The sequence below is a fragment of the Sinohyriopsis cumingii genome, chromosome 11 (assembly GCF_028554795.1).
Source record: "Sinohyriopsis cumingii isolate HCF-2022 chromosome 11, ASM2855479v2, whole genome shotgun sequence".
Classification (NCBI taxonomy): Eukaryota; Metazoa; Mollusca; class Bivalvia; order Unionida; family Unionidae; genus Sinohyriopsis; species Sinohyriopsis cumingii.
In genome coordinates, this window is record NC_142971.1 from 113,128,715 (window position 1) to 113,153,338 (window position 24,624).

Here is a 24,624-nt window from a genome sequence, read left to right on the forward strand (position 1 = left end):
GTATATTTACACATTTCTTCATTGGATCAAAACAATGTCTTTCTTGGGAAACAAATGCATCATTTGTACAGTTAACATGCTCAGGTGACTGCTTTAAGGAGTAAGAAACCACCATTTGGATGGGAAACACCTGACTGTTGACAGAGGAAAGAAAGTGATAATTTAATACTTAACTTTAAATAGGAAATTTTACACTGGAAATGTGAATTTTCACTATGAAAAATGGATTTTGTATAATTTATGTGTCAAGAATTTACTGCTAATGAATCTATAGAATTCTAATTCATATATATCTGTTCTAACCAGACTATTGCAGTTTGATATAACCATGTCTTTCTCGTCAGACAGCACACCAATTCATATACAATGCAAAGTCGGAGTTGGATAGGTGATTTGAATTTGTATACAATACATAGTGGGAGGTGGATAGGTGATTTGAATTTGTATACAATATATAGTGGCAGTTGGATAGGTGATTTGAATTTGTATACAATATATAGTGGTAGTTGGATAGGTGATTTGAATTTGTATACAATACATAGTGGCAGCTGGATAGGTGATTTGAATTTGTATACAATACATAGTGGCAGTTGGACAGGTGATTTGAATTTGGATACACAGTATAGTGAGAGTTAGCTGATCTGAATTTGTATATGATGTACATGTATAGTGGAAGTTGGATAGATAATGAACACTGGACCTGAAAGTTTTGTAAATCTGCCGGTGTGCCTGTAAATAGGGTGATACTTACAAGTTTGCCAGTGAACAGTGGTCTACAGGCACTTGCATGTGACATAGCAATAGGTTAATATCTATTCTCATAAATATAATGACAAAAATGAGTAATTACAAATATTTAGAAGCAATCTGAGGAATGAAGACTTGAATTACAATGTGTAACTCCCTAGTGTTATCAACAGTGTGACGTGCTGGTTCCACCTCCATGGAGAAGAAAGCGAGTTGATTCAATTCATGAAAGAGTACCCGGATCAAGTCAACATGGGGTGGCTATATGATAATTAACTTGGCCTACAAGCATGTCCTGGTTACCTGAATAACCACAATTTTACAAACTGATACCACAGCTTCGAATTTTATTACAATAACTAATATAGCAATAACAGGTTTGAAGACATAGTTCCACATTTAATTATAACAAAACCAGAGATAAAAGAGACATATTATAATTTGGATAATAATAATAATAACAGCAGTAGTAGTATTCAGTTAATAGAAGTATTTTTTGCCTTTGTAGCCGTAGATTACAGCATCTAAGGTACTCATGTGAAGTTAGTCTTGTTCCCTGACAAAGTCCACTGACCCCAATATGAAAATTTGGATTTGAACCAAAGCAGAAAAAGCCATTATCCAGATTTGACAACAATGATGGTATTTTCATGTTATTTGCTAATATTCCTCAAGTCCGAAGGGTCATTTGGGGTGAGACTGACCATGTACAGTAGATGCTTCTGTAGGAATATTATAAATACAAAACTATGCAGTGGCTTACAAACCTGAAATGGCCTTTAAAATAAAAAGTTACTAAAATGTTACAAAGGTCTGTTAACAAACCTATTTCAAAGGTAAATAATGAAGCTTAAATATATTTTATCAGCATTATCAATAAATCAACTTGATGTGTAATGCAGAATATCAGCTACAACAAATTCTCTTGCTTTCCCTTGCAATGCCAAATATGATGTGAAAATCTGATATATTTTTTTTTTAATTTTACAGAATAATCAAACTAAACAGTGCTCTAAAGCAGAGGTGTGAAAATATATAATTTAATTAACACAGGAACAGGTACTTCCTGCATCAATGATAGCCAATGTGAGTTCAATAATGTGCTTACCTATTTTATTAGAATTTTTTTATGATCAGCAGGGGTTCCACCAAAAATTTCCTAAATCTGGAAGTCCTGGACTTCTGGGGTCATTGTTTTCAATTTTTAAAAAAATGTAAACATATTAGTACACTGTCATTTTGTGAAAGTCAGGGAATGATTGAAGGAGGCAGTAATTCATGTTCTGCTCTGATTTAAACTTGGGACTACTATTCGATGTACAGTACTTTATTCTTTATTTAGAATACACATGCATCTAATCTTTCATACCAAGCTTACCTGACAAGTTACATGATAAATTTCTTTAGTTGGCATGCATATACACAAATCACTGTATATAACCATGAATAATACCAAAACAGCAGCAGCTGTCAGATCAAAGTTCATAATAATTGATAAAGTAGCATAAAATATTTTCTACAGGGGGGTAAAGTATAATACTTTACATATGAACTTCTTAGTTCTTTTTTATTTCTGAAAAGCTGCCAATTTTGCTAGGCCTATTCTTTTTTTCCAATGGAGACCGCCTGTGTAAATGGGAAAGATAGAATGGGTGGTCCTAAATCAATTTTATTCAGTGTTATAGAATCTCTTTTAACATGAATAAGCTGATATGTGAACCACAAATTAATATATACATTTGTCTCAAGCTGGTCTGCAAAATGCACAGACCTAGATCTGCTGTCCCATGATGCACAGAGATCTGGGTCTACGCAGTTTATTAGGAGTAATCAGTAAATATGCTGCACTGATTTCTATCCTTTAAAACTGACAACTTTAATCTGATGTGGAACTAACTAATTAGATAACGAAGCACCTTTATTACAATAACACCTGTAAAGAATAAAGTATAGTAGAAGACTTGTTAATAAAAACACTATTTTTAATACCGAGAACACAACAACAGCAACTTCTACTACCACTAGAATTAAAAAAAAGGCAACTGCTCTGCAAAACAAGAACAAAAATATAAAATTATTGTAATTTTGGTACTTAATATATATAATTTTTTAAACTGACAATATTGGGACAAATCAAAATAGATTACAATAAAAATTATGAGTGACATGGCCGAGGAGGTTACAAGCAGAAAGCTTGTGTTCAAAATTCCCCAGCATACTCCTTTTGCAACAGACCCCAAAACTGTACTGTATGAATCATCCCTATCTTGGATTTTCTTGATGCTGACAAGAAGTTTGCTAATGAACTGCTATAATCCTCTAAAAGTCAAGAGTGAAAAATGTCAACCTAGCTGGCAAGTATATATATTCAATATAAAGTGTATTGTTCTGTCAATCAGTCAGCACAATCATGTAACATGTAGGGGTAAGCTCTGAGATTTTCTTTTGAATCCAGATAATATTCCTGTTTTTTCATCTGATCCAGGAAATAAATGGTAGGTCCCTAAGGTGAATTCTACCCAAAATGTGGCTAAAAAAAAAAGTACATTTAGACAATGAAAATTCTGAAAATGACATGTGCATGTCATGTAAAACTTTGTAAGATTAGATCCTTGAACGTTGTGAATAAACAATAAATGTAATGTATATCACATCACAATGTTACTTTTATTGTTAATTAGGTCAGATGCAACTATCTCCCCCATATCCTACTCATGATCAATAATTTCTAAACTGGCCTAAATCTTTACTTATCTCCCTTGACTGCACAATTAAAACAGCGTTATCTAATACCATCTAAGATCCTTACCTCCTTCGATCATTCCCTTGCTATCACTGACACAAAAGACAGCTTACTAAAATGTTCACACTAAAGCCATTTAAAACAATAATACCACTGAAACAATGGGATTTCCAAAGCTGGGACTTCCCGTAATGATAAGTCTTGGACTCCTTGGTTTAGGAAATTAGCAGAACCCCACATTTGTTCAATATTGAAAGATCTCCATGCCAGGACACTTTGCGTAAAAGATGGTCAATTTATGTTGAGCAGAACTGTAAGATTCAGTTTTATTAATGTTAGCAAGCTTTGATCATGGACCAGTATCACATACAAAAATTCTGAAGCCCTTTATGCCATGGTGCTTTCTGTGAAATCTGATCAAATTCTCTTTAGTGGTTTTAGAAAAGAGATTGTCTAAAGATATTTCTTTTTGTTAATAATGACAGCCATGTTTAAAGATGGCTTGGTATGATTTGTACAAATCTGAAAGCACTTTATGCATGAACATTTTCTGTTAAATAGTTGTATTGCTTGGTTCTTTTAAAAATGTTATGGAGTTTTCTAAATTTAGTACTGGCATCTATTTATTTGAATGATGGATTGGCACCAATGAATAAATCTGAAGTCTAGAATGTTCTCTGTAAAATCAAGTGCAAATTGGTCACAGCAGCTTTTGTGAAATTTTAAATAACAAATGTGAATGGTTGGTTAGTTGGTTTTTAAAACACATCAGCACTTTACTGGATAATTATGAATGGATGATGACCAATGGATGACGGGCCATACCACAAGCTCAACTGGATTTATACCCTGGTGAGCTAAAATACCTGTTTCTTAAGTTTTTAATGGGCCAAAAATAAACAAGGTTGCCTGGTAAAACATAGGGTGGGTTAGAAAATCAAAAATGCACTTATTTGTACCATCTTAAATACCTGTATCATCATAAATAGGTTCCCCGGCATGAACAGTGTCATATGTAGGCAGTAAAATAGTTTTCATTTTTTTGCCAATGCCATATGCAAATTCAATATCATCTGCTTTCCTTTTCGTGAATTTTTCACTGACTGGGATCACAAGTGGTTCCTGAATGCTAATCAATTGTGATTCTGAAGAAACGAAAGGATCATTAAAATCTTTTCTTTCACAGATGTCTGTGACAAACTGTCCACTGTGTTCATGATCACAATGTTCATCTGAAACATGAACATGTTCAACACCATTGCTGGCACTATCAACATCTTCAGTGGTAACATGATAATGTTCTGTCTTGTCAATAACATGTTCCATGTTATTATTCTCAATATCAACACTGTTATTCCCACTCTGAGACTTTGTCCTTCTTTTGGGAATTTGCACAATCCATTCTGAAGTATCCAGAGATCTAGTCCTTGATTTTGTGGAACGACTAGATTTTCGAACTTCTGAATTTTCCTTTCTACTGTCAACTTCAATACTGTCAAAGCTCAACCTAGACCCAACCCTTTTTGGTGATTTTTTTGGACTTTCTGGTTTTGTCACCACAGCTGTCTTTTCTTTCTTGTTTTCAACACTTTTATTAAGAATATGAATATCTGGTCTATTCAATTCACTATCGTGGAGCTCACCTGTCACCACAACATGTGAGTTCTCAACATTTTCATTTTCAACTGCCGGTTCCTCTTCATTCAAAGCATGAATTTTTGTAAACAAACTTTCAAAATCTGCAATATTACTGTGCTCCACCACAACACTCTTCTCTCCTGAATCTTTCTCCTGAATGTCCCTGGAAAATACTTTGTCATCCATCAATTTACCATAAACAATCTCAGCACCAATTACATCCTTAAACTCAATTTCTTCAATATTCTCTTTTGCCAACACAATTCCTTTCACATGAATCTGTTGCTTGAGATAATCCTCAAAGCTAATTCCATTATCATTCAAATCATTTTTTTCCTCTAGTTCCTCATCCTCAATTGCCTCATCTACTTCCTCTTCAACTTCATCCTCCTCTTCACATTCTTCAACCTCATAGTCATCTTCCAAATCTTCCTCTTCCTCAATTTCACCTGCCTCTTCAAGCTCCTCCTCTTCCTCAATATCATGGCTTTTTGAAATTTTTGTAAAATGATGTGAGACTGTTTCTTTTTCCATCTCTTCTTCTTCCTCCTCCTCTCCTTCATCTTCCTCATCTAACTCTGAACTGGATTCATCAGCATACTGTCTAGTTTCTTCAGATTCAGCCTCCGATTCAATCATTTCTGACACAGACTCATTAAGTGCAGAATTTTCATCTGTTTCCAGTTTTCTTTTCAAACTACCTCTTTTCTTGGGACTTGAAATATTTTTTCCTCTGTTGGATTCATTGTTTATTCCATCTTCACCCCTAGAATTTACCACTTTCTTCTGTAGTTTTTCTTTCACTAGTGTCTTTTTCTTTGGTAAAGACCTTCTCTTTTCTGGAGAGGTTTCTGCACTTGAACTAGATTCTTTGCTCTCTCTTCGCTTTGTTGGCGTTGAAAAATTCATTTTCACCACTAACTTTTGCACTAATGATTTTACTGCTTTCTTTGGACTTTTAGGCTTTTTACTGAAGTCCTTTCTGGATTTTTCTGCTTTTTTAACCTTTGGGTCTTTGTTTTTTACAATTTTCACTTTGGATTCTATCTTGTTTTTCATAGATTTTGAAGGACTCCTATTCTGAACTTTGGGAATGGTCTCTTTTTTCAAATTATTCTTCATTTCATCAATGCTTTTTCGTTGCTTCCCGACAGGTCTTTTCATGACAGCTGCCTTCTTTGTGTGTTGCTTTCCCCTCACTGTGAAGTCAAAATCATCTGGGTTTAAACTGATTTCCTCCTGTTCCAAGTACTGAATCAACTCAGATTTAGAACGAAACCGTTTACCCTCAGGGCTGAAAAAAAAGAAGAAATAATGAAGCAGTAATTAGCTTTTGTAATAAATAGTGTAGCTGTGCAATTAGCAATATGAATAGCTAGATATAACAGCCATCACAAAAATGTGCACTTTTCATTATCTATCAAAATGTGACCTTTGATGATCTCCCCCACCCCTTGAGGGCTGCATTTAGGATATGAAACCTGCATTCTTACATGGAAGGCTCAACACAGATAACATTATATACAACAATCCTATTCATGCTGAGGAATGAAAATGATGTTTGGACAATATGTACAGGTAACTTGGCATTGTTTACTGTAACAGACTGTTAGTTATTGGAGAGTCAGACACGAAATTTAGGACTTTCAGGAATTTTTGGAAATGGAGCTTTGTTTTGGAGCTGGGGGATGACCAATTGGGAACATGTGTTCCAAGAAATTGTTAAAGTTGGGAATTCTGCATGATTTCAAAATATTTTTCATTGGGATAGGTCCCCTTAATCATCCCTTAAGGCCCCTTTAAAAATCACCATGTAAGGTACTCATCCTCATGAAACCTCTTATTGCCATCAACTCATCCCTATAGACCATAAAACCAAACATGACCACTCACTCAAATGGTGCTGATGGGAGTTAGGTTACAAGGAAAACTAATTGACCTTACGCCAGAAGGTAGATTGCTCCGCCTACCAAACATGTGACTTGACAACATCTTAACCTCCGACAAACATTCTGTGAAAATGGCGTGAGTGATAACATTAAAAGATATACCAGATGATATTGGTGAGCAATATTTACCATATGAAACAACACTGAGACAGAGACAGAAAGCGAGAGCATTTATCCATCGCTTGCACTTCTCTAAGTTACGTCGGTATGCGAAAAACTCGCCCCCACGTATCTGGAGAAGTCGCCCCAGAAAGGTTGGAGAAGTCATCCCAAAACTTGTCACCCAAATAACCTTTTTATAACACAATTAAGTCGTCTTTTACATGATTCATATATATATATATATATATATATATATATATACACACACACATACATACATACACACACGATCACAAAAGAGATGTTAACTAAATTAAAGCAATATCATAGTAATACTTATAAGGACGAAATTAAGTCTGTATATAACCAAATGAATGACGACAGTATAGTGATTAAAAAGGATGATAAGTCAAACACTATTATTATTGTGAATCAAGATGATTATGTTAAAGAAGTTGAACATCAATTAGAAATTAAATAAAAAATTTCAACATGCATTAATGAGATCGCTAAAAGTAATAATTCCGTATGTGAGGAATCTGATACTTTCCCTCTTAACATACGTACACCTCAAAAATAATAATTCCGTATATCAGGAATTTGATACTTTCCCTCTATACAAACGTACACCTCAAAAATAATAATTCTGTATGTTAGGAATTTGATACTTTCCCTCTTAACATACGTACACCTCAATTCTATATATTACCCAAAACTCCTAAAAATCCTGACCATAATTTACCTTTAAATTTTCCAGGACGACCCATTATATCAGGTTATAATTCATATACTGAAAACCTATCCAAAGTTACTGATAGTGTTTTACAACCTTTAATGAAATCACTTCCTTCATACATTAAAGATACAACTACTTTCATTAAAAAGTCGAAGTCTATTCCACATCTATCTGATAATTTAATTCCTGGTATCATCAGATGTAACATCACTATATACCAACATTCCGCATGCAGATGGTATTGAAGCATGCAAATATTTTCTTGATACCATGTTAACAATCCTAATAATAGCACATTATCTAGTGAAGATATTTGTAAAATAATAAAAACTTATCTTGAAAAATAATTATTTTCAATTTAATAATATGAATTACGACTTTTAGATGACATATTTATGCTCTGGAAGCATTCAACTGAAGAACTGAAAAAAATGATTGATCGCCAAAATCCTTTTCACCCAACGATTAAATTTACTTATACTGCATCTAGTACGCATGTTTCATTTTTGGATGTAAATGTAAAAAAAAATATTGATAGCACTATCTCTACAAATATTATTAAAATGCATCTAATGATTTGAAGAGCAGAGCAAAAGGGACAGATAACACTTATTTTTCGTTACGTACAGAAGTGGAGTTGATCAAATGGAAAAGTTGAAAAATTTTAAATTTTATAAATTTAATGAGTTAACAAGTTGAAGAAAAAAACAATAAATAAAACCTTGTGGCTATATCTCAGAATTACTATATATCATCCTTGGGGTGATTCTTTAGGCGAAGTAGGGCAACTTCTCCGAACCGTTGCGAAATTTGTAAATATATACAATAGTTGAGTCGATATCGACAGAAGCCCCTTGTCGGAGGAAAATGGCGGACGTAAACAGTGTCTGGAGGTGTGTATAATAGCACTCGCTGATTGGTCAATCGAGCAGAATGATTGACAACTGGCGATAGGTCAAATGAGTTACCGTCTAATAATAATAATAAAAATAATACTACGGAATGTCAGATAAACCCCCTTTTCACCTTTTCATAGAAAACTAACAAATCATCATAATTTTTTTTTTAAAACGAAAACCCCCTTGTACATCCAATCAGGTGGAGTAAGGATAAAGAGGGTGTAGTATTAATCAATATACATCCCCTCTCCATGTTTAATGAATCTTGTATGAATACAGGGTGCTATAAACCTGTCCAGTTATGGGTTAAAAACAAAAATGTAAATGGATAAGTAAAATGTGAAATGTAGGTCAATCTGACCTTCTTTTTTATGTAATGGGTGTTGTATTATACATAGATATGATCATCTAGTTTGATAACTCTACCAAAAACAGAGCTTAATTTAAAACACAACATTTCACCAAATAAAGTGAAAAGTGGGGCACTGTGACCTACTTTTGACAAGAGCAAGGTATTACTCATGAAGCATCTTCTCTTCAAATTCTGTGAATCTGGGCATAACAGTACATATACATGGTGCTAACAACACTAGCCTCTTATACAGCAATGTTTAATAATCCTCTAAGTAGATAACTGAAATGTGTGTGTAAAAACCACCATTTTTCTCTTTTCAGCCAGGGTGACCTTGACCTTTGACCCCCCCCAAATCAACAGGCTTCCTTACCATAAGCACACACCATCCCCAAAGTTTGGGCAAGGACTGCAATGTAGAACTAATGTTAGTTTGTGTAAACCATTCTTTTGTTCTTACAGTCTTTCAGTCACAATGACCTTCATCTTTGTCCTTTTGACTCCATAGGGTTTCTCCTTACATCAACTACTTATGAAGCTTAGTAAATGTAGAGAACTAGTTATTTTGGGGAAACAATGTTTTTTCCATCACTATGCGTGATACAGACCTTTGAAACTGATAAAATTCTTTGCCCCAAAGTGAAAACCATTGACAAAGCTTGGCCCCGCAGGTTTGAAGAACCAATGTATCTGGTATACAGGTTATTGTGTGGAAACCATTTTCCTTCATTCAGTCACAGTGATTTTGATCTCTGACATTCTGACCATGCAATCATTAGGGTTCGTCTTTACAACAAGTGCAAGCTATCCACAAAGTCTGGTAACTGCAGATGATGAAGAACTCAAGTTTTTGTGTGGAAACCAGTACCTTTCTGTCAGGCAGTGACCTTAACTGTTCAGCATGTCTGCCCAAAATCGAACGGTTATTCCTTACTCATGTACAAGTCATCTACAAAGTTTGATAACTGTAGATGGTGGACAACAAAAGTTATTGCTCAATGCATGAGAACAGAACATAATCTTGTGGGCATATACAACCTTTTTGGCTGTGAGCTAATGCAAAACTTAACCTATGACAGCAACCTGTGAAATTTAGGTCACCATGACCTTGTGTTGCAAGGTATAAAACAGAGATGTATATAATCATGCATCAACAAGTTTCATGATTCAAAGTATAACAATACTTGTACAATGTGTAAAAAAAGCCTGAGCTGTATGCAGTAACTTAACCAAAAATGAACGAAGTTTGCCCCCCACCCCCACCCCGATGGTAGGTGCTATGAAATCAACTCTAAACTGTTGCCTAGGACCTGGGAGAAAAGAATGGTTGATATTCAGTGAGGGCGTACATATGCAAATACTTTTATTTGTTCAGATGCCAGCTATGTGGGCAGAATAACATAACTTTCTACTCTTGTGTAGAAGTGAGCTAACTCTGTGGACAAACAGCAGTGAGGTAATTGGTAGAGGTGAACTCTGTATATAATGGTATGAAATATCATAATTCTTTATATTTTAAGTTTTAGTACCGTTAGTGCATTTTAAATTTACAAAATGACAGCACGGTGACTGAACTGTACAGTACAGCTTACACGATTTTTCATTTCTCCATTTACTATGGTGAGGATGGAGAGGATTTAGAAAAGTCCATTCAAAATCACTCCCAACACATCTCAATAGAATAACCATGGCTTCTCTTGGAGAATAGCTCTGCCCACCATGTTTTCTCATGGAGTTTAAGGCCACCACCATAGAAAGAACATGGTGTAGACAAGTGGACATTGATGATTGTTTATGATCCTAGCAAACATGTGACAAAGAGAAGCAACCAGGAGTTTTGTTGAGGGAGAGACAGGGCAAGCACAAAGCTATCTACCTTATTGTACTTGTATATTAACACACAAGTTTTGCTTATTTTTATTTAATTCTTCCAAATCAAGTTTCATATAACATCAATGAGTATGGATGAGGTTAATTCTCCATTAAAATGCATGAAAAAATGAAAAAAATCATACAAGTTGTAATTTACTTGTAACAAGTGAAGTAGTATGCAGTGTGTGTGTGTGTACACACACACACACACACACACACACACACACACACATATATATATATATATATATATATATATATATATATATATATATATATATATATATATATATATATATACACACACACACACACACACACACACACTGTATATATATATATATACACACACACATTAGTAATAATGTCACATTGACTCACAGCTATAAAAAAATGCCATTGTCCACTTGCCTTTACAAAATGTATATAGTGGATGAACAGAATTTTCCAAAATCAAATATTGCAAAAGTATAGTCTCATGTCATGAATGTAAAGCAGCAATTTAAACATTTTTCAAGACCTGTGAACATGATTTAAAACAACAAACCTGAACAAGTAAACATCATATTTCCCAGCAGATTTTCCTGTCATTCTTTGTACAACTTTCCTGTGCCAGCCAGGCGGAAGACTCACATCTTCATACATTGGGGCAATATCATATGTATGGTCACCTCTGAAATGACAAAACAAAACTTGAGTTTAACTTTTATGGCCAACAGCAAGTACATATTGCAAAGACTATAAATATTGCATATGCACTAAAATCATTGAGAGAGGGTCTATTCTACAAAAGCAAAATTGAGGATGGTGGTAATTTTCTAACATGGGTCTCTGAAATGGACTGCCCAAAAAGAATTTCCTGGAATCACAGATAAGACCAATATTTACTCACTACTGGGTAATGAAAACATCTCTAATATCCTTCAGAAACTCCAAAATACATATTTTTTGGACAAAATTATTTTCTTACGTCTGAGTTCATATGTTAGCAAAATATGTCCATGATAAGCACTATCTGCATCAAGAATATTGCTGTGGCCAATCCTGGTCAGCGGCCTGTACTAGGAAAACACTTAGCTCCCATTGTTGAAGCAATGGTGTGATAAAAGTGCCATTAAAACCAAACCCCATCTCCCCCAATGTTTTTTTAAAAGTGAAAACACATGACCCCCATGTCACTATTCAGAAATAGCTGTAAAAAGATTTTCAATATGGTCAACAGAGTGGTTATAATGAATATAAGACTGGGAAGTCCGTCAAGACATGTCATAAAAAACTTTCATATAGCTACATCAATCCATCCATTTAAGTGAAGCAGTAAAACTAATGTTATCAAGATCAACACTGTATTATTAATGAACCCAACAGACATTCTCCTGCCAGTGCCCCATACATTTAACAAATCCCCATACCTTCATAGGGATACAGAGGTAAGAGAAAACCACACTTTACTCGTCATGAGTTCAAACAAACTGACTGCTGAGGAAACCTTAACTACTCCTCATCCCTGGTATGAGCAGATGTGGCTCTGCATCTTGAGAATAAAGGTGTTTGCACTTTCTACCTGTAGCAAATTTAACACAGCATTAACATGTATGTTTTGGTTACATGGGTCCTTATATGAATATATACAGTAATAAGAACCAATGTTTGTACACAAAATGCACATAAATGTTTGCACTTTTTGCCCCCATGATAATAATGATAATAATAAAACTAAAAAACCCCCATTAAATTTGTATATGTTAAAAAGAGCTAACATAGGTACTCTAATTTTGAAATCAGTGCAAATATTTCAGTTTTTGCCCCAAGATTTCCAAGATAGCTACATGTATTATGGTGGCCACACTGGACATCAGATCAGCACCATTTTCATTTAGGACCAACTTGATATAATAAAGTCTCTTAGTGTACACCCCATGTTGAAATGACCATCAATTCATGAAGAGTAGCAATAACAAGATTTTCAAGATGGCTGCAACTGTGCCATACTGGATGTCAAATTCTAATTTAGGACCAACTAGACATGATGTCGTTTAATGAAAACCTCATGTTGATGTGACCATCTGTGTAGGTGATGCAACAAGACTTTCAAGACGGATGATGTAGCAGCTATACTGATGACAGATGGCCACCATTTTCATTTAGAACCAACTAGACATAATACAAATTCTTGTAGTTAAAATCCCATGTTAATATTACCATTCATTCTGGAGGAATAGTGATAAGACTTTGTTTGGTGGTCATACTGAATATCTGAGGGGAACCATTTTCATTTTGGACCAACTAGGCCGTGGATGAATGCATGTGTAGTCTCATGGCAATACTCCAACCAGTTCTGGAGTAGTGATGACAGCTTGTGCTAATGGACGGGTGGATAATGGATGACAGTTCTCCAGGTCTATGACCAATAGAGCTAAAAGCCCTAACACAAACTTTCTGACTGGATTCTTGATCCAAGACAAAAGAGGCAAGAATACGTCACAGAATGAGTTCTCTTAGCTTCATAATAATCTCAAGCATGACGAGAACCTATCAAGAGGTTAGGAAATAATATACAATTTAAAATCTGTAAGCAAAACATTAACAAACTTGACACTACAACTGGTGCCAGGAAAGTGACTGCTTTGTCTTGCTTCCCACTAATGTCGGCTCTTCAAAAGAACTCCATCTGGCATCAAAGGTCATTACATAAACAGAAGCATATAATTAGTAGATCGTAAAAGTAGAGAAAATAAAGAAAACAATTATATGAAATCAAAAGATGTTAATAATTACACACAATATAACTGACTAAAGTAAATTTTAATCAATCTTCATCAGCTCTAATGATTTTATACAAATCAAATAAAATTTGTTTTTGTCAGTTTTAAAGGCACTTTAACACACAAGAGCAGGGGTTGGCAGCCTATTTTACATATCGTGCCACTTTTTTTCTGGATTACAAATGAATGTGTGCCACCAGTAAGAGAGTAAACTGTTAAAATCAAGATTTTTGGCTGCCCTTCACATGCCACAAAAACCTCTTGATATGCCACATTGTGGCACGTGTGCCGTAGGTTGCCAAACCTTGCACAAGTGGTTAGACAATTGGAAATGGGAGATATGTGCCTTTCTCAGGGACAAACAAAGTAAGTTAAATTCTGAACAACAATTAAACTGGTAGTCTAAATTAAAAATAAAAAGGAATGGTTTATAACAAAGTCAGTATAGAAAGAACTGCATATAATGTTTCACTGTTCAATGTGTGGTAAGATAAAGCCAGTGAGTAAACTGCAAGAGCAGTAATGTGCCTCTAGTACAATATTAGAAATTTTCATGAGAAAGATACGCGACTTGCTACTGTACTGTATATACTCACTTACAAGTTGGGCCAAAATGCAAAAAATAGACACTGATCAGCCCTCACGTGTTGGCAGATCAAGGTCTGTTGTTTTTGGTCTAATGATTACTCCTAACAAACTGCACAGACCCTGATCTACCATCACATGAGATGCAGTTGGACTCTACTTATAAGTGAGTGTATATGGTACCTAAAATGCATGGGAGGTGGCTGAAGCGGTTTCAGAGTTTGAGCTTCAGCACTGGGCGGTGTAATTTCAACATCATCTTCCACTACTTCCTCTTCATGATCCACAGATGCCATGGCAACCATTAATTGTTCAGGTGGAGCGGGAAGTGGGCTGAAAAATCACAAGGATTGCTTTTAAAAGAAGAGCACTACAAAGCCTTTGATATACGAGTCATGTTGTGCACATTCATCTCCAGACCATCCTGTGACGTATATTAATTTACGTTCAAAATATCACACATAAAATTTAGAAATGGTAGCTATTACTCAAATTATGACATTATTGTTGACAGTATCTTTCCACTGGTTTATCATGTTAAGTCTGTAAAGCTCTCAAAATTCAGATGTACCAGTCTTAAACATTTATAGAGCCTGGAAGACTTGATCATGCATTTTTCATTTAAAACATTATCAAGGTCTTACAGAAAAGTATTTTGATAAATCTGGTATAATGATCCAGTCCTTGACATTTTTTATGATAAAAGCCTTTTGTTATTCCAAGCTGCATTATTTATCAACCATTTGCTGCAATGACAATACACTGTAATGAATTTAAATTTCTGGTATTACCAAAGTTGCAATATAATAATTACAGACAGGCAAGAATAGTTAACAAAATGCCATGAAAACCGAAAGTTAATTTGTGTTTGCATCTAAACTTTCACTCTGAATCAATGACATCCTAAACATGTAAAAGCTAATTTCAAATCCTGGCAACTGTACAAATGTCTTCACACAATTGTGTTAAAGTACTTAAGCCATAGTGGTCACTGACGTTATGGGCGAATAGCCTGAACTTTACATATTTAAGGGGTCAATTAAGCAGTAAATGTAGATGTTTTGGAGTTGTATAATTACTTCTGAAGTTTTAGAAATTAAACTAAAATTTGCCCCAGTGAGAATTAACATTTTTTATAAATGCAGACATCATGGGTCTTGCACACTTAGATTATGGATGTGGGACATGCATGGAGGGAACTGGAACAAATTCCAGATCCACACAAAAAGCAATAAGCCATGCATGTCCATACGGTATGAGTAACCAATGACCAATAATAAACATCTGATGGTGTGGATATATAATCCACATGTGGCTCTGATGATCAATAGTTCTGCAAATCTCTTGTCAAAGCAAAAAAAAAGAACATTGTCAACTGGGCGATTTTCTTTTTAAAATGCATGAATACCGTATATACTCACTTATAAGTCTAGTGCAACTGCATAGACCCAGATCTGCCATTGCACAATGCACTGGCAGATCTGGGTGTGTGCAGTTGGGTGGGTGTAATCAGTATAAAAAAGTACCATGATCTGCAGGTGCATTATAGTAAAGCAGATCAGGATCTTTTTTGTTAGCAGTTTGTCTCAACTTATAAGAGAGTACAGATGGTAAATAAAATTAAATACTTGTTATTTTTGTTTGTGTGCATGAGGTTTGATGTATGGCATGCAATTAGCACATGTGGCACATAAACACATTACTGGTTATATCATGCTGAGACACCACCCCCACAGTTCTTTTACATATACAGAAGAAAAGGTTGTGCAGTTCATTGTCAAATTTATATCATATTGGAACAGACATACATCAATCAACATAGCTGACTGCCACTTCAACTTTACCCTTACATCCTATCAGGATTAGGCAGTACTTTCATAAATACATGTACTTACATACATAAACATATATTTATTGTTATGTGTTTCCCTAAGAATCTTAAAAGGGCAAGGTAAATGTCCTCCTAAAAGGGTCACTTTAAGTGTGAATCTCAAACTCAGGCAGTGTTGCACAATGAGCATGGAATTTTTTCACATACCCCTCAAATCTTGATCCTGTGACCCAACTGGGTAGACCTTTGTGTCGAAATTATAACAAAATAAATCTATTACTTTAAATTAGTGGACTTCCAGCTTTTTGTGCTATCGATGGCCAAAGTTGCAGAAGATGATAAAAACTAAGATAGCAGCGAATATCTATTTTAAAACAACAAATCTGACCATTAAAAGCTGAGTGAAAATATAACGTATGTAACAGTCATGTTATGTGTATTTGATTAAATTTATATTTGATTTAATTTAATTGTTTGTTTGTTGTTTAAATTTTTTATATATATGTTCCATTACAGGCTACTGTAATGTAACTTTATTTCCTGGATTTGACATTTTCCAGAAATTAGTTTGACCTGACTGTTTTCATGAACACTAATAAAAGAAACTTTGTATCAAATGCTGGCCTAGTTCCTGACATTGATTCAGAATTAGTGAGAGTGAAGTAAACAACTTTTTGAAAGTAAAAAAAAATAATTCTTTCTTAGTGTAGATTCATAAAGTGAAATCGAGGCCATACTGGGAATATGTGATGTTAGGCATGTAAAGATTCTATGTTGTTCTAGAAAGATGATAATGTGACCCTCATATGGGAATCAGGGGCCCCAAGTGGCTGATTGGTCTAAAGCGCTCACCATTATGGATCACTGTCATCTCACCTCTGCGTGATTTCAGCCAATGTGGGTATGTGAGAAAGCTTGCCAGTAGTTTCTCGCGGGTTGGTGGTTTTTTCTGGGGTTCTTCCTCTACCATTTATACTGGCTGCCATGTATAGCCTATCTTGTGCTGAAAAATGGCGTTAGACTCTACAACAACATCATACGGGAATCAGTGCTGCATCTTAAATTAGTGTACAACTCCTTTCTATTGAGAATTAAGTCAGTTGGGCTATAAACCATTTACACTAAAAGATGTTTGTTGTAACCAGTTAGAGTTGAAATTCTATTTTATGGAATTATTAATTATTTTCCCCTGGAAATATTTAAGTGCTTATACAAAATTCTTGGACAAAGACATTTATTGAAATTTTATTCGGAATTCAAAACTGGAATATTATTTTCTGTGGTTCAACAAGGAACTGTTGACTCATCAGGACAATACTGACTATTGCATACAACCTCCATCTTGGATTTTATCAGGACTCCAACTCTGATTCATCTAGGACTTTTTATTTCTAGGGCTACTAATTTTTAATTCTTGGATTATTTTTTGAATTGATTAATAGAACTCTAAGTTCTCTTTCTCAATTTTACCTTGTTTTTCAAGTGATTTTTTTTGTTGTTGTAGGGTTTAATCTTACATCAGTACTAAAAAGATCTGATAGCCCAGCACCTGGGGTGTCTCTACTTTCAAATCAGGCCCCTGCTGTATTCTAAGTGAAAAATGTGTCAGCTTGTTGAACAAGATCTATTTCACCTGAGAAAGCTTTGATCGCACTGATGAAATGCAGAAATTTATTTTCAAGATGTTGACCTGCCATAACAGTGTCATGCTAAAAACACAATTTTTACCCCCCAAACCACTGATACAGTCTTGTTAAATAAAAACAAAAGGCACAGAGGTTAGGTATAAACCACCATTGCATGGTTTGCTTAACTGGCTCACAATAGCTAGTGTGGTGCATTTCAAAACGTCAATGAGTGAGCCCACTGTAGTGATCTGCATAGGTAAAAAGGATCATTAAGTTAAACAATTCAATATAGGTAAATGAAACAGATGCAAGATGTGTGTTGGTCAGGGGTGCACAATCCCTGGCCCATGGGCTGGATCAGGCCCGCAAATGTGTTCTGCCTGGCCTACAGGGCAAATTAAAACAACACAGAAACTGTGAACAATAATTATATTAAAGCTACTGGCAAGCTTTCTCACAGAACCACATTAGCCGAATCCGAGACTCTAACTCACGCAGACAAAGGTGAAATGGCAGTGATCCCTAATGGTAAGCGCTTTAAACGCCTTGGGGCCCCTGATTCCCGTATGAGGGTCACATTATCATCTTTCTAAAACAACACAGAAGCTTTACATGGCTAACATCACATATTCCCAGTATGGCCTCGATTTCACTTTATGAATCTACACTAAGAAAGAATCATTTTTTGTTATTAAAAAAGCTGTTTACTTCACTCATTGATTCTGAGTCAGGAACTAGGTCAGTAGTTGATACATTAGAAAATGCAATCTGGCCCTTGGCTGAAAAAGGTCATGCACATATGGTGTAGATGAACATAAATTATTACCTATCATTGCTTTGAACAAGAGTGCTTAAGCCATATGTATTAAAGATTATGAACAAGTTTGTGAATGGCGCAGTTTCTTTGAAGTAGGATATTACCACATATATATATAAAATGGAAAGAACGACAATTTAAATTGTTGGTATAGTGTTCAAATGTGATTAACATTTTTAACCAGTTCGGCCCCGATCCTGTCTTAGGTGTGATGAGGCTGTACCCTACTTCCAAGCTCTGCAGCATCAAGGTTATTTAAGATACACCAATGTGGTTGGTATTAAACAAAAGCAGACAGATATAGCTCTAAAACGATACCAAATAATCTGGAAGTTCTAGTTGTACTACAAAATACTGAGGGAAATACCTCATTTTCTGGACCCGGTTGTTTTCCACCCAAAATTCGCTTGAGGTTGGAATGGGATTTTGTGTCAGGATTTTAGACCTTTTGGCCTCAGATCTAAGGCATACTGGTCTTACCTGCACACAGTCAGGTGATTCTTTACTAAAACTAGGATAAGGTGGGCATTTAGAATACACTGTGGTCTACATACGAAAATGATGGGTCCATTAAGCAAAAAAAAAAAAGAAAAGAAAAAGAACTCCAACTTTTACCCTTCTGCTGATGTGCAAGCAAAATAACCAATGAAAAAGGACGTTTCTAATACAACTAGGCTTTAGTATTACTCCAAAAAGTATACATAATGATTAGAAGTACAAGAGTACTACGGTACATCAATCAAAACTTAATACAGCTCAACTCCCTGTTTGACAAACGGGGAAGAGAGAATTACCCCGAATTAAGATACATGCACTAAAATGTGCCAAAAAATTGAACTATAAGAAAAACCATCACTCTTTAAAAAATTGTGATAAAATACAGTATGCTATGACATACTATAAACCCCCTACACAACACACAAACATATATACACTTATTATTCTTATATACTTACTTAAGAGAAAGACTGGAACCATTTGACATATATAAGCCAATACAAAAAATACATACGTGAAAACAATATATATATATATATATATATATATATATATATATATATATATATATATATATATATATATATACACAAAAATTTAAAAAAAAAAAAAAAAAATTAAAATACAGTAGTCCCCCTCTTGAATGGCCCCCTTGACCAGCGGCCACCCGCTCCTTACGGCCAGAATCCGTTGGCACCGACGAGTTTGTGTTAAAAAATACCCCTCGCGAAAGGCCACCCGGCTAACGCAGCCAGCATATTTGTGCAAAATTATAAAATTTACCCCTCACAAGCGGCCGCATTTTATATGAATATGTATCCAGAACCAGTATTTTATTCATAACGCGTGTTAAGTAATCCGATTTCTGTTTCCCGATGTCAGGTTTTCGTTACTGAAAGAAGTGTTGAATAAAATACATTTACCACCAAGGTTAACCCTTTAAGCCCCGATCCCGTCTGTAGGCGTGATCCGGTTTCTGCATTCAATGGCCGATCCCGCCTGTAGTCGTGATTTTTTTACTGCATTCAATGGCCGATCCTGTCTCCAAGCGTGATGAATGTGTATTAGATTCAACGTCTCTGATTGGTTAGAAATGGGTTTATTCCAAGAACTAACAACTGTTAAACCAATCAGAAACGATTTTACTTTCATTTGCGGAAATTTGAATTGTTCAGAAGCTAAGGGCTCCTGTTTTGAAAGCGGTTTAACTACACGTGTTCTGGTCATGAAAAATCGTAAATGATGGCGGACGTAAGAGTGATTTTTGATGAGAGCAAAAATGAGGAGTTTCTCGGGTTTGATCTTGAAAATACTGAGCAAGAAGAGGAAAGATATGTTCGGCAGTTGGATATTTTGTGAGATTTCGATTCGGACATAGAAGTTTCTGAGATTGAATCGTCTGAAGATGAGGATGCTGACAGCGATGATGATCGAGTTCTTGCGGATAAACGTTGCACATAATTTTGTAAATTCTGTATAAATAAGTCGTGAAAGACTTGGACAAATAGGGAAAAAAAATACATCACTGTGTAGACAAATTCATTTGCAATAAATGGTAAAACTTTCTTGGATTTTAATTGGATATAAGCAGAGAAATTAAGGTAAGAGTGAATGCATGAGCAGCAGGGAAGTCGTACAGACCAGGTGGCTCAGATAAATTTAACCCTCCCACCAAACATTTCTCCGTAGAAGCCTCAGATTTCAAAAATAAACCCTCCTGCGCAAATTAATCCGCAAAATTTCAACCCAAAGTGCATTTTCAGACATAAAAAAAAAACAGCATTTTTTTGGGGGGGTATTGTAAAATTTGTTTGTTATTGCAAATTCCGACTGCGGATACTAATTTTATTTCACATTAAAACAATATAGTTGAAAATAAGATGAGTCGAAAAGTTAGCACAGTTGGAGAACCTCATTCTGCTAGATTAGCGCGAGAGCAATTAGCGGCATTAAAGAAGTTTATTCCGACAAAACAATTATTTAAGAAAAATGTTCGTGGTTACGAAGATATGCAACATGGAATTTCAGAAACTTCGGCAAAATGGTTGAAGCCAGTGACCGGAACAATTGAGCAGGTTGTATATGGCGACGAAAAAGATCCAGATGCTAGAAAACGTGGAATTTTTCCTATGTTGAAAGGTATTGAGGATCAATCACGAACATTACCCGAGCGATTAGCAATAGCAGCAGCGGCGCAACAACTTGCAATTACTGATGGAGGAAAACCTGGAGATGGAAAACCGGGAGGAAGAAAAATCGCAATGATAAAAGGGAAGTTTAATATCGATAATTTAAGAGAAAATTTCACCGATGAGGGATGGGAAATAATATCGCAGCCTCTCTCGACATTGTATAACATAGATGAGGTTGGCCAATTTGCGGAGGAATATTTTAGTGGTCGAACTGAATATTTGACTGCAGTGGGAAAAAAAAGATATGCAACTCGCGATAGTTGGTATGATATGGTATATAAAATTTACACACAAACAACATCAATAAGGAAGACAACGGATCCGCGTTACAGAAGGTTTTTAGAAATGGCAAGAGATACACAAAGATATAATAAGCAAATGGCGGAAGAAAGAAAACAACTAGAGAAAGAAAGAAAACAACAGGAGAAGAAGGAAAAAACTAAAAAACGAGGGAGAAAAGAAACACCACAGGAAGATATTCAACCGCAGGAAACAATAATTCAACCAGAGGAATTAGAAGTTAGACCAACACCTAAAAAACGAGGAAGAAAAGCAGCATCACAGGAAGATATTCAACCACAGGAGCCAATATTTCAACCAGAGGAATTAGGAGCTAGACCAAAAGAAAAAACTTCACCTCAGAAAAAGGAAAGAAAATCGAAAAAGAAAAAAGATCAAAGTGATGAACCAATAATTGTTCACGAATATGAATCATCACCGACTAATGGTTCGATTAAAATTAATCCTAGAATACCTGCTGGAAATTATTTGGATGAAAACATGTTGCATTTAACTCGCAACTATGATTCAAGAGTTCAGATGGCTGCGGATAATTCTCCGGAAAATAAAAGATTACTTTTACGAAAAGATATTGATGTTGATAAACTTGACGAAATTGATTGGCTAGCAATAATGTATTTTGGTGGTATGGGAAAACCAATAACATACAGCGATGAAAATTTTACAAAATTTTCATCAGATGTTATTAAATACAGATTTGCAAGTGCAAAAAAGACAATTTCGCCACCTAGAAGTAAAAGTTCGTCACCTAAAGATAAAGGTTCACCACCTAAAAGTGATAGTCCTGAATCATTTTCCTTTGATCCTCACCACTCTCCTCTTTTCTCTCCTACATTATATCCAAGGGAACCTTCTGCATTCCCCTCTTGGAGACCCCCACCTGTGGAACCAACAGCGTCAAACTACAGGGGTCCCACTGAAAAACCATTAAGATGGGGAATTCACCCCGGGGAGGGTGCAACACTTAGGGGCGGTACCCCTTCACCTCCACTAGAACAATATTCACCAGGGTCGTCGTCAGGGACATCACCAGGATCAGCAGAGGAGAAGAAATCTTCAACGCCGTCAGACGATTTATTCTACGTAACGCCATTGGAATCTCCAGAAACAAAAAAAACAGGAAGCGGATATTCAGTTTGTCCCGATAGTGTTGTCAACGATGTATCTCGCCTTGAAGTATTAATCGGAGGAAAGCGAGCCGGAAATAATTCCCGTGAGATAGTCAACGAAGCATCAGATATTTGTCAGCGATTATTCCGTGGTGGTATCATCGATTCTCACATTTATAAAGAGTTTGTCGATGAACTCATCGATTAAATCAATACAATTGAAATAATATGATTATTCATAAACATCAACGCAGACCTAATCAGGTCCGCATAGTAAACTCTCGATTGCCAGTATACAAATATATTCACGGTAATGGATTCGGCGATATCGTTGGAAGTCTTGTCACGCGAGTAATACCTAATATTGGACCCGTGATTAAGCAATTTGGGTTGAAAGCGATAGGAAAGATCGGCGAGACTGCCATTTCTGGTATCGGTAATTTGGCCAGTAAAGGCTTCAACGCTATCAAAAATAAAATATTAAGTTTAGTACGTAAAAAGCAACCTGTTAAATTACCTAGCACCAGAGAAATGCCACCCGAAGTTAGTAAGGTCATAAATGATGCGGCAAATAAAAAAATAAATGATCTAGCACAGGAAGCTGCTATAACAAATCTAGTGCAGGAAGTTGCTAATATAAATCCAGCACAGAATGTTGCTAATACAAATTTAGCAAATACAAGTTTTGTTTCAGGTAGTGGTCTTCGTTTTAAACGATATTATTAGTAATAAATGTTCGCACAAGTGTCAAATGAAGTATTTGATATGGACGAGCCAGTAGGTAGGGATACATCAGTGCGAGATTTTCAGTATTTCTCGTACGATGTAGTTGAGCCAGATTCAAGAAATCGGAAGGAAATTCAAGTCCACGATACAACAAGATATTTTCTTCCATCTGAGGCGTATATCGAATTTGTTGGTAAAATTGTAAAGGCAGCTGATGGTACCAACTACGATGCGGATTTTGGTGTTGGTTTTGTCAATAATGGTATCATGGCATTATTCAAGAATGCCACTTACATGATTGATGGAAGAGAGATTGAATCAATTACGAACAACGTTGATATAGCAACGACTATCATAGGTCTAGCAAGATACTCGGATGATTTTACCAGATCAGCCGGTCCTAGTATGATGTTTGCCAAGGATAATTCCAACTACCCTGAACATTTACCATTTGATATTGGTAGACCGGTAGACCCCGCTGGCCAACCCGCTGCTGTTCGTTCAGCGATGATTGCCCCCAATGGCAATTACAATCTTGGATTTGCCATAAGAAAAAATATGTTGAAGGGAGCTGAACGAAAATTCTCCTGTGCAATTCCATTATCTCATATTTTTGGATTTTGCAGACATTTCAGAAAAGTTATTTACGGAGCGAAGCATACGATATCTTTCGTTCGAGATGCCAATGATGACAGAGCCATTTGGAGAGATCCTGGTGATCCTGGTAAAGTTGTCCTTGAAAAAATTACCTTGTGGATGCCAGCAATAGTTCCATCAATGATCATAGAAGAAAAATTACTGTCGTTTATGAATCAAGGAGGAAAATCCATCATGTCTTGGTTGACAACAATGACTGACTCCAACGAAAATGTTAATATGGACGGAATATTTACTTGGCGAATTGCGTCACAGCAAGGCTCTTCCGCACCTAGACATATCTTTGTTGCTCTGCAAAGCATGATCAGAGACGATCAATTACATAGTAACATGATATTCGATCGATTCGAGGCAACAAATGTATCGTTGAGAATAAATGGCCAACAGGAGCCATCTGAGGAAATAGCCATCGATTTTGAGAACAATTCGACGGCACGCGCGTATCATCGATTACTAAGTTTCATGGGCCGCGATCAAA

The 24,624-nt window shown here is 35.7% G+C and overlaps 1 protein-coding gene across 3 annotated transcripts in view; it reads right to left on the minus strand.

The window, feature by feature from the left end:
* LOC149789437 (uncharacterized) overlaps window positions 1–24,624 on the minus strand; it is a 58,331-nt gene that overhangs the window by 19,244 nt on the left and 14,463 nt on the right. For 2 of the 3 annotated variants that reach the window (XM_089975527.1, XM_089975528.1), the window contains exons 2-4: window positions 14,572–14,721; window positions 11,586–11,711; window positions 4,462–6,422 (exon numbers count right to left, since the gene is read on the minus strand). In XM_089975527.1, coding sequence (XP_089831653.1) covers window positions 4,462–6,422; window positions 11,586–11,711; window positions 14,572–14,721 — 2,237 coding nt within the window. The remainder of the gene's footprint in view (window positions 1–4,461; window positions 6,423–11,585; window positions 11,712–14,571; window positions 14,722–24,624) is intronic. The other variant, XM_089975529.1, reaches the window with a different exon arrangement.